Here is an 11,383-nt window from a genome sequence, read left to right on the forward strand (position 1 = left end):
TAAAACTAGATTAGCTAGACTAATTTTATGAGGAATACGATACCTTTAATTTAGGGATGTCAATTCAGGTTAGCATGTCGTGTTCATGTCGTGTCAAGCGGGTTGACACAACTTGACCCACTTGACAAGTTTAATAAACAGGTCGTGTTGGGTTGACACGAATGTAGCACAACTTATTTCAACTTGCTTAATATTAAATATAACATCTATATAGAAATAAGTTCTTTACATCATGAAAGTAATGCATTCACTTCAAGTTTTTAACCCACATTCAAAATAACATAGTTCAACAAAAATATAACATTCATCTAGAAATAAGTTCTTTACACGCCAAAAGAAGTACACACACTTCAATCCAAATTCAAAATAACATAGTTTAACAAAAAAATCAACATCCATAGAACTCACCAAATGCTAAGTATCAACATTGAAAGAGTTGGAGCAAACAATAGACTTAGTATGACTGTGAGAGACCTTGGCAAAAGTGCTTTTCAAAAAAAAAAAAAAAAAAGAATTTTGGAGTGCTTTTTAGGGCACCTCTCTTTTTGGGTAAGTGGTGTGGAGTTATCACTTATTTTTTTATACCAAAAAAAAAATTAAATACAAAATACAAGACTGAATTGTACTTCTCATTAATTGAGTAAAAAAGAATACATATTTGTGAAAATTACATGGCTTTGGGTCCTAGTTACAAACTGTCAAATAATTACATGGCATTTTGTCGTAGTTACATTCTACCCAAAATAAAATAAAGACAAGCCTAAGATCTACTTATTCAAAAAACTAGATTCGAGGGCTAGGTTATGGAATGGGAAGGTGCTAGGCACCCATTCCGCCCATACAGAGTCGGGTCTTCTAGACTTTTGTGATCAACGTATCATGATATGTCAAGAATGTATTGACCCCTTGTGAAAAATTAACCAATTAATTAGCCAAGTTAACTAATTAATTCAATTAACATGCAAAATGCGTGATAGCACAAACAAATCACCAACTAAGTTAAATGCATCAGAAAATAAAGTTGACACAGTGAATTGTTTACGAATGGGAAATACCTCCAAGGTAAAAATCCCACCGGGTGATTTTATGGCCACTCCCATGAATCCACTATTATCACAACAAGTGGTCACAAGTAAAGGAATCCCAGTACCTTATACTAATTTACAGTTGAACCCTTACCCCATTACACAATTGGACTTGTTTTGTAGTGACAGTCTCTTTTTTTCAATGCACGGCTCCCAGTACACGACTTACTCTTTTGAATGAATCCAAGTACGTGACTAACACACCAACTTGAGGAGGATGTTGGCTGGAAAGTTCTTCAGTTCATCAACACGATGAAGATCACGAAACTCCTTGGTTACAAAACCTTATGGTGTACAAATGCAGCAGTTTCTTTAAGAGAAAGATGAACTAGGGCATATGTCTCCGGTCACAATATGCTTGATCAAAAACCTTTGCCTCACACTTGCGCCACTTTTGACGGCCCTTAAAATAATCCTTATATATGTTTAAGGTTGTGAAAAAAGAAAGCCCAAACAAGTATACATAGATTTGTGTGAAATCAGATCTGAAAAATTGATTTTCGTAAATCTCGATAGATAGGTTATCTATTGAGTAGCTGTCAAGCATCGGGCTGAAGATCCCTTTTAAATCTCGATAGATGATATCTGTCGAGCTTTAAAATACAACACTTCTTCACTTGTTTCTTGGACAGATTTGCATGGCTTCAATACTTGAACTTGAACTCTTGTTCCTTGACGTATTAAACACATCTTAGATTTACCTAATTACAAGTAAAGTACCCAATTACAAGTAAAGTGCATTTTGTCATAGAATTAGCCAATTCTAAATGACATATGTTCTTAACGTGATTCACATATGTCCTAACAATCTATTCCTTTGGCAATCTGTGACAAAACCACAACAAACAAATGAACATATGAGAGAACTCATCAATCACTCAATTCATACTCACTTGTTGAATACAATAAAATTTATTCAACACAAACTCTTGAAAAAATTTGCAAGAAGAGCGTTCATGGAAAGAAGGACTTTGACAACTTGTATTTCTGAAACACTTTAAACAAAACTCATCATCACATCTTAGTGTGAGACAAAAATAAAAGATTGCATACAAGGTTTGCTATCACAATGTAAGAAAAATGTATCTAAAAAGGAAGAAAAGAAAAGATACAAAAAGTCCCCATTACATCCCTCATAAAAAAAAATAAAAAAGCACTCCCCTTAACAAAACTATCTCCTATACTAGCTCTCCCCCTAAGTATATGACTATTCTTATACCTAAAACTACTCCATCTTTTTGTTACGAATGACAAAGGGTAAGTCACTGAGAAGCAGTCATCTCATCATCACCAGAAGAGCTAGAAGCCTTATCCTCATTAGCATCACCACCATCAGAGTCACCATCATCGTTCTCGTCCTCAGAAGCCTCTGAAGAAGGAGAAGGAGACTTTATGAAGCCACCAAGGCGAGCCTGTCGTCGTGCAATACAACCGACATAGGTGTTCACCTGACATAACTCATCATTGAAAGTGTTAAGGCGAGCATCCATGCGCTAAAGTTGGGCCATGACGGCCTCAAAGGTTGCACCACCCACGGAAGAAGAAGGAGCGGATGTGGATGGAGCTAAAGAATTCAGACGAGTCGCCGTCTCGGTCCGTGGCTACTTCGATCGAAGCTGGGCCTCACTCCTTCTAACAGTCGCTGCATCAATGGCACACATGATGAAGAAGCGATCTAACTCGAGATAGGAGACAGAGAAGTGACGAATAATCCGCGTGATAGCGGAAGGAAAGATAAGCTTATCACGGGTCACCGTTTCCTTATAGACATCTATAAGGGAGAGTATGAAGTGTGAGGAAAAGTCAATGGTAAGCCTTTCAAGGAGGGACAACATGAATTATAGTGAGACAAGGGATGTAAAACAAATGTCATCACCATATTCAGGAACCTCGGACCTTGTGCAAAGGTCGAGCAAGGGGTGTTTTGACGTCCACCCTAAGATGAAGGTGTCTCACAAAATAGAGACATGAACTTGTCTTTAGACACAGTTTTACGACAACGATGACCGGGGTAATCAGGATGTGCTACCTTCTAACAAGAGTAGAGAACTGAGTTGCGGTGTAATCGAATCTGTGCATATTAGAGTAAAACTCCTGTATTATCATGGAGAGACAAGTGATCGGGACGTCACGAAGGGACTTCCAACCCCTCCTGTAGATGACAGTGGGAGGGTTAGTATTGGAAAAATTCGAAAGAAAGACTTGGCATTTTGAATGAATGCCGCGTCGAGAAAAGTTCTCCGAAAAGTCTTTATGGGCTTTATCATCACGGAACCTGATATGAAAGGGGGTAAAATCAGAAGTAGATGCCCCAGAACGAAGAGGGCTCTAGGACGAAGTAGACTTACGTTTAGGTGCCATGATGCAGACTAACCGAGAGAGAGAGAGAGAGAGAGAGAGAGAGAGAGAGAGAGAGAGAGAGAGAGACATGCAGAAGAGTACCAACAAAATCAATATCAAGAAGATAGAAAAGAGAGGTACATATGCATTAAAATTGCATGAACATGTGACATGCAATAATAAAAACATCATGGGCTCAGCCCAATCCAAACCTACCAGCACACATGATTTTAACATAGAGAACATACATCTATAATGCATGAAACATTGTTAAAATGCAAATGTGATGCAATGCATGAGCATATAGGATCATTTAAACAAAAACCCAACCCAAAATTTGGTAAAAACCTCATCAATTTTGAAAAACCCCAAAATTTTTCAAAAACCCCAAAAATTAGGTCAAAAGAGATGAAATGAATGATAAATGAAAGAAGGAAGATCATACCAGATGAAGAAATCTCTCTTGAGGCCGAAGAATGATTGGGGAAGATGAAGAGGTTGAGTGAGAAGTGTTTGGGAGAGAGAAAATAGTGTCTCTGTCGAGAGAAATCAGAGAGAAATGAGGAAGAATTCGCGCAGAAACTATATATTGAAAACACGAAGCTTGATGGATCAAAAGGTGTTGAAAGGTGTCGAGCTTTAATTCTCAATAGATGGAGCTATCGAAGAGCTACTGAAAGGTGTTCATAGCAAAGAGACCTCGATGGATCGAGAAGCTATCGAGGAGACAAACTATTTCGATGGATCGAAAAGCTGTTGAGAAGCTATCGAGGCAAATTCTCAAAAACTTCGATGGATTGAAATTGCATAGCTGTCGAGAAAGGAAGATCAAGAGGCTCGATAGATAGCCTAGCTATCGAGAGGTATCGAGAAGTTGTCGAGATTGCTCAAAAATAGTTTTTCAAAGAAGAGAAAAACACAGACATGAATGCAATCAAGCATGCTACTCAACCAAAGATCCAATCAACATTTTAAGCTCACAAAAACATATCTCAACAAGAAAAATGAATAGCATTTAGATCCAAAACACACACACACACACACACACACACACACACACAAAGTCTAACTAATTTCATATTTCAAAAACAAGTCAAGGCAATTTAGTGAGCATATATTAACACATGTATTTCTTGTGACGGCCAAATGACTTTGTACTTGTACATGTATCAAAAATTAGCAAAGAATATTGCGTGTTGTGTGTCAAAAACATCGCAAGATTACATAAGTGTCTACATGTTATGATGATTTGAGATATGAGAAAATCAATTTAACTTACACACAATCATAACTGCTTGATGGGGATCATTACCTTTGAGGTACATCCTATAACTCCCACATCTCCTAAAAGACACGCTTGTAATAATATATAAAGCATTTTGATTCTTTTTGCTTTTGATTTTCTTTGCATATTTTCTTTTAAGTATACCATGCATGGGCATATAAGAGAGAGAAGAAATACCCAATGATGTTAAGCTTTTGACATTGCCCTTTTGCTATGCCGAAGCATACAAATGTCATTGACATTGCACTTTTCTTATGCTGAACCATACAGATGTTATTTCATGATTGGTGGGAATAGTGGTGAGATGATTATTTATGTCTTTCTCTTAGGATTTTCTAGTCCTTCATGTTAAAAAGAATGATACGAGTGTTTTTTTTTTGATAAGTAATCCGGAAGCTTTTATAAAAAAAAGAAAGAAAGTCATACAAGGAGTTCATGATGATGAACAATAAGAAAAATCTACTAGGAAACAAAGTTAAGGGAGGGCAAAAACTCAGCGAGAGAAGAGCAATTAGAAAACCCCCAACAACGAGACCACTCTAAGAGACTACGTTGGCATAATAGATTCAACTCAACCAAGGTCTTCTCTTTGTCTTCAAAGGAACGACGATTTTGTTCCAACCACACAATCCACATTAAGCACCCTGGAACCAAATTCCATATGTCCGACTTATCCTTTCCATGCCACTGATGCCAACAAGGAATCAACTCTGCCACCGACCCTGGCATAACCCAAAGAATCCCAAAGGTCTGAAGCATACAAGACCAAAGAGAATGGGTAACAGGACAATGCAAAAGAAGATGGTTAACCGACTCCCCATCCTTGCAACATAAGCAACACCTATTAACCAAAGGCCGACCCTTAAGCATAAGGTTGTCCAAGGTGAGGATCCGACCATGAGCAGCAGACCCCAGAAAGAAAGCCACGCGCTTGGGGATCTTCGGTTTCCAAACCCCCTTCCAAGGAAGCCAAGAATTCGAAGCACCACGGATCGCGAGGTAGTAAGACCGAGTGTCAAACATACCATCCCTTTTAAGCCGCCAGTAAAGGGTATCTCTCCTACTACCCTGTGGAATGCGGGATTGGATAAGCCGGAGAAGAGAATACGAAGCAGCCAACTCCCAATCTTCAAACGCTCTATAAAACGTTAAATTCCATACTCTAACAGTACCCCCTTCTGGAATCCACAAAACCTCAGAGATACAGGCATCTTTGACCGCTGAACACACATAAAGCTCAGGATAGAGAACTTTTAGGGTATCGTCACCAATCCACCTATCATGCCAAAAACGGATACGAGTTCCTTGCCCCAATGTGAACCTCTGTCTCATTGGGTTCCTAACGATCTCAATGTGGGTTCGTTGACTCTGGATTCTGTAGAGGGAACACAGATGACTGAGGCTGGTCCCCCTTCGGATTGGGTATCCAAGTTGATGAGAAAATTCTGTAAAATGGTGGGCTTTCCTATTGTGAGACATGAAGCTCAATGTTTGGCCCTTTTTCGCATCCTGGAACAGGAGTGTCTCAAGGTGAAGGACGAAGAGGTGTCTAAGAGACCCTCTATTTCAGGGACACGAGGCCTCAGGGAGCTTAAGGGGCTGATTTCTTATGTCAATTATGAGGGTGCCTCTGCTAGGAGTAAGTGCAGAGATGCTTTGACTGACTCGGGGGCTGCTAGTAGTTTTAAATGACACTACGACTACTTTCTTGGAACGTAAGGGGCTTAATAATCTAGGAAGAGAGAGGTGTGTAAGAACCTTCTAAAAAGAGTGGAAGTGCGATTTTGTGTGTATTAAAGAAACGAAAGTATCGTCTATTGATGGGGCCTTTGTTCGGAGTTTATGGGGTAGTCCGTACAACGATTGATTGAAATGTTTTTTTGGATCTTTGTGCGGTCTTCGAGGTGGGGTCTTGCGATTTGGGATAAGAGGGTTGTTGAGAAGTTGGATGTTATTGTGGGTCGGTTTTAAATGGAGTGTATTATTGAGAGGTGTGGTGGATGATTTTATTTGGGCTTGTACAGGTGTGTATGGCCCTAATGACAATGGTCAACGGCCTAATTTGTGGGGGGAGTTGTCTCAGGTGCGAGCCAGGTGGCCCGTGGCATGGTGCCTTGTAGGTGATTTTAATATTATCAGATACCCAAGTGAGAGACTTGGTTGTGAGACTTTCAGCCCTGCTATGCTCGCATTCTCTGATTTCATAGAGAATAATTATTTAGTTGATTTACCTTTAGAGGGGGCTTCCTTCACTTGGTTTAGAGATTCCGGTCTTCCCTCTATGTCAAGAATTGACAGGGCCTTGGTTTCTCTTGATTGGGAGGAGCACTTTGAGTATGTATCCCAACGGGTGCTTCCTCGTGTTCTTTCTGACCACTGCCCTCTTCTGTTAGAAGCTGGTGGTGTTTGGCGTGGTCGTAGTGCCTTTAAATTTGAGAACATGTGGTTAAAGGATGAGGGTTTTGTGGATAGAGTTAAGCAGTGGTGGGATGGCTACAGTTTTGAGGGTTCTCCAAGTTTCATCTTGGCCCAAAAATTGAAGGCTCTAAAAGCAGACCTTAAAAAGTGGAACAGGGAGGAATTTGGTGATTTGGCTTTTAGAAAGAAGAATAAGCTAACTGAGCTGATGGGGTTAGATGTGAGAGAGGAGCTAGTGGGTCTCTCAAATGAGGATCAGAGTCGGCGCATTCAACTCAAAGGAGACATAGAGCATCTGGCTTCTCTTGAGGAGACATCTTGGAGGCAAAAGTCTAGAGCCTTATTTGTGAAAGAGGGAGATAATAATACTCGGTTTTTTCATAGATTAGCAAATTCCCATAGAAATGCTAATTAGATTAAAAGGATGGAGGTGAATGGTATTCTTTATGAGGATGAGCACAATGTACGCTCTCAAATAGTCCTTTTTTACCAAGAGTTGTATAAGGAAACTGAGGTGGGGCGTCCTTCTATGGATGGGTTAGAGTTTGCTAGTATCGAAGAGGATGATCGAGTGTTATTAGAGAAGGAGTTTTCGAAGGAGGAAGTCTTCCAGGTATTAAAGGAGATGGAGGGGGATAAAGCCCCTGGTCCTGATGGCTTCACCATGGCCTTTTTTCAGAAATGTTGAAGTGTCGTGGAAAGGGATGTAATGGACTTTTTTGAAGATTTCTATAGAACACACAATTCTCATTCCCTCCACTGCCACAACCACTGTCCACCACCCCACTGGACTCCCGAGGAAGAATACGAGCCCGGATCGGCAGTAGCCCCAACTGAATCCACCACTTCGCATGTGCATCCCTTTGAAACTCAACCTCCAACACTTTACCCAAGTCTAAACTAGGAACCAATCCGTTATACATCCCCAGCCCATTCCGTGCCAAATCCGAGCCAACCATCAAGTCCCCGGTGTCACCCAAGTCCCAAAACCCAAGCCGATGCTGCATCTCGGTGTCGGGGCTCGAAAACCCAGCCAGAGCCTTGCCGGCGTCGATAATATCATTATCGGCGCTGCAAGAAGCATCTCCATCGTTTCCGTCCTTTGGGTCATCCGCAAAGCGACGGAGACCGACCTCACCTCTTCACCCCATGAGCTCGAGCCCACTTGTCCCACTCTCGGAACCTGGACCTCCATCGGCACCTGAACTCTGGCTCCCAGAGCGTGGGCTTCAAAATAAGAGCTCTGGCAGTGGGCTGAGTTTAACGTTCCTGGGGTTTGGCGTGGCCTCCATACTCTTATGGGCTTGGCTGGAACAATGGGGCTGGAGGGAATAAGGTTATGAATAATGGGCTTTGAGGGTTTTAAAGTTGGGCCCACTTCATTTACCTCAGACCACACAATAGCCCATTTCCCATCAAGCCCACGTTCCAAGCGCATAAAAAGGTCCAAGGATAGTTCTGATTTCATCCCATCAGTTTCAGTTTCCTTTCCCGTTGACATATCCTTCGCCCCGAGAAGCTCCTTCTGACCAAGGGTACTTGCCTTGCAGGAAACACGGTAAGCATAGCTAGGATCTGACACAAGCTTCTCTCCAACCTGCTCCCTCTGTCCTAGGACCCTTTTCTTGCTGAAATTGCGACTGCTCTCTGACAAAATCTTCACCCCTCCCAAGGCAGATTTCTTCTTCCCTTCAACCCCTCTGCCAGTGGTATTTTTCTGATGCCCCACCACCACCGACGCATAGGAAGATGAGACAACTGTAATGGGAACACCAATGTTTGGTTTCCCTATGTTTTTCGCACCGCCTTGGAGATGAGGGCTGTCACCCACCGCCGCCGCCTCCACCGCTATAGCACCCTGATTTCTCTGCGAAGAACCCTGGCTGAATAGAGAGGCTGGTTTCAAAATCTTCCTCAGGTTTATGCTAAAATAGTGCCAGCCACATCCCAACCTTCCTTCAGGTATCACAATAGTACCTTTCCGTCGACCATGCAGAATTTCAGATACCATTAAAAACTTACCATGTGCGTTTGACCCTAGTTGAAGGATGAACACCATGTTACCATCTCTAAACGTTCTTGCATATTGACCAGGTGATTTCTTTGATAGTAAATCCTCCAAGTGGAGCAAGAAAAGGTTTGCACTTTCCTTCCTCAGAAAAACAGAGCGCATTGAAGAATGACCTCTCTCAAAAATCCGTAAAGAGAAAAAAGAACCCCCCTCCTCAACGGAAAACTCAAAAGTTTTGGATTCAATGAAGAAAAACGTGGAACCCCCCATGACATTCAGTACTCAAAAAAAGTTGGAAAGCAGAAAACTTGAAAACTCTAAACCCCAAACATATAATTTGAACTTACTCCAAATCACTTCTCCAAATCAAGAACTTACTCTCTCCAGGATAGCTTTCCCTCATTCATGCCGAGGTTTCTCCATCCTTTTCCATAGCTTTCCCTCCATCCTTTTCTTAAATTCACATGGTAGTTTCTGAACCCACAACTTCACCCCCACCCTTTTCTCACAAGAGTAGAAGGAAAATCAACATTAGGATAAACTCTTAAAAACATTTTCTTCTTTTGTTTGTGTGTATGTTGCATGTAAAAATATTAATTGGGTGAGTGTTAAGTACAAGAGATTACTTAATCTTACTCATCACAAACACGAGCCACAAAGCTCACTTTCTTAGTTGTGCATAGAGATTCTCATCTAAGCTACACATGATACAAAGTTTAGAAAACTGTTTCATTGGTCATCCAAGGTACACAAGTACCAATGCACACAAAACACACACTATTTTTTTATTTTTCTGATTTTTCAATTTTTAAAAAATGTTTATGAAAAACAAAATAAAGCAAAATTGAAAACAAACAAACAAACAAACAAATAGAAACATGTTAAACAAAGCAAAGCATAAAACTAGATTGACTCAAAAACAAGAAAGCAAAACACACAAGTAATGTATAAACAAAAGAAAGGGAGAGAGAAAAGTGACTAAATCACTTAGATCCTTTTTCCTTCCACACCTTAGAAGAACCTTTCCATTTTTCAAATCCTTGATTCGGCGGTGAGGGGGAAGAATTGAAACCATTTAAGTTTGTCAGGAACATGAGGGCTTTGAGTAGATCTCCAAGAGGAGCAAAAGATGATGGAAACTGATACTGGTTTTCAGATGAGATCATACTATGGCTCTGTTGAGTGGCTAGTTACTTATAGCAATTAGGTCGAGTATGTCCAATCGCACCATAGTGATGACAAAGATATTGCTTCTTCTGTTTAGACTTTTAGATATTGCCCTTCTTAGCCTTAAGGTTTTTAGTTTTTTTCTTATCAAACTTAGGGGGTGCTCCTAAGATAGATTTTCCCTTGTCTATATTCTCACTAGCTAAAACAGTTTTCACATCATTATTCTCAGATTCAACATTATTAGTAGGTGATACAAAAACAATAGTACTAGAAGAAGTAATATTAGGAGATGAGAAATCATACCCTAAACCGGTTTGATTAGAAGCAGATTTGAACACTAAGCATCTTCTCAAGCTTTGCACTAGAAGTCCTCTCCAACTGAGCTCTGACTTGGAACGGCTCTGCCTCAAGCTTCTTAGTCTTCTTAGCCAAGAAATCGTTCTCAAATCTCAGTGCTCCAATGGTCTGATTTGCTTCATCAAACTTCGTGGAGATTTCTTCTTGTTTATGCTCCACATCACTGAGCTTCTTGGTGGCTAACCTATACAATTTCTCATGCTTTTCGGAGACCTTGTACAATTTAGCATAGGCTGTATGGATGTCATCTTGTTCATCCATCTTCTCTAATTTAGACTCCACCAAGTCCTCTTCTTCATCAACTTCTTCAACAATCCCCTCAGTAGGATTTACAGTGGCAGTAAAGGCATTCAAGATTCCATCATCCTCATTATCTGAATCATCCTTAGGCTCGGTGTCACTTAAGGTAGCAGCAAGGGCTTTAATTTTCCTAATGCTCTTAAGATAAGTTGACATTCTTGTTTCATGTGTCCAAAACCTTGACACCCAAAGCACTTTGGTCTTGAGGGAACAGTGTATTGACCGCCATTCCTAGTAGGGGTGGCAAAATTTGACACGACCCGCGAACCCGACACGACACGACACGACACGAAATTAGCAGGTTATGGGTTGAGGCTAAACGGGTTCGTGTCATATTTGGGTTGACACGGCTAACCCGTTTAATAAATGGGTTGGGTTAGTGTTGAACACATAGAACCCGTTTGACCCGTCTAACCC

The 11,383-nt window shown here is 40.8% G+C and overlaps 1 protein-coding gene across 1 annotated transcript; it reads left to right on the top strand.

The window, feature by feature from the left end:
- Positions 1 to 6,102: 6,102 nt before the first annotated feature.
- On the top strand, positions 6,103 to 7,543 carry LOC142616347 (uncharacterized). The gene is made up of 2 exons (XM_075789219.1): positions 6,103 to 6,388; positions 6,735 to 7,543. Exons 1-2 carry the CDS (start codon positions 6,103 to 6,105, stop codon positions 7,541 to 7,543), a joined length of 1,095 nt encoding a protein of 364 aa, XP_075645334.1.
- Positions 7,544 to 11,383: the final 3,840 nt, after the last annotated feature.

The sequence above is a fragment of the Castanea sativa genome, chromosome 11 (assembly GCF_040712315.1).
Source record: "Castanea sativa cultivar Marrone di Chiusa Pesio chromosome 11, ASM4071231v1".
Classification (NCBI taxonomy): domain Eukaryota; kingdom Viridiplantae; phylum Streptophyta; class Magnoliopsida; order Fagales; family Fagaceae; genus Castanea; species Castanea sativa.

Coding starts and splice junctions, on each gene's coding strand:
- LOC142616347 (XM_075789219.1), top strand. CDS start 6,103: ATGACTGAGGCTGGTCCCCCTTCGGATTGGGTATCCAAGTTGATGAGA. Junction 6,389..6,734: donor GACTGACTCGGGGGCTGCTA/GTAGTTTTAAAT, acceptor GGGCTTGTACAG/GTGTGTATGGCCCTAATGAC.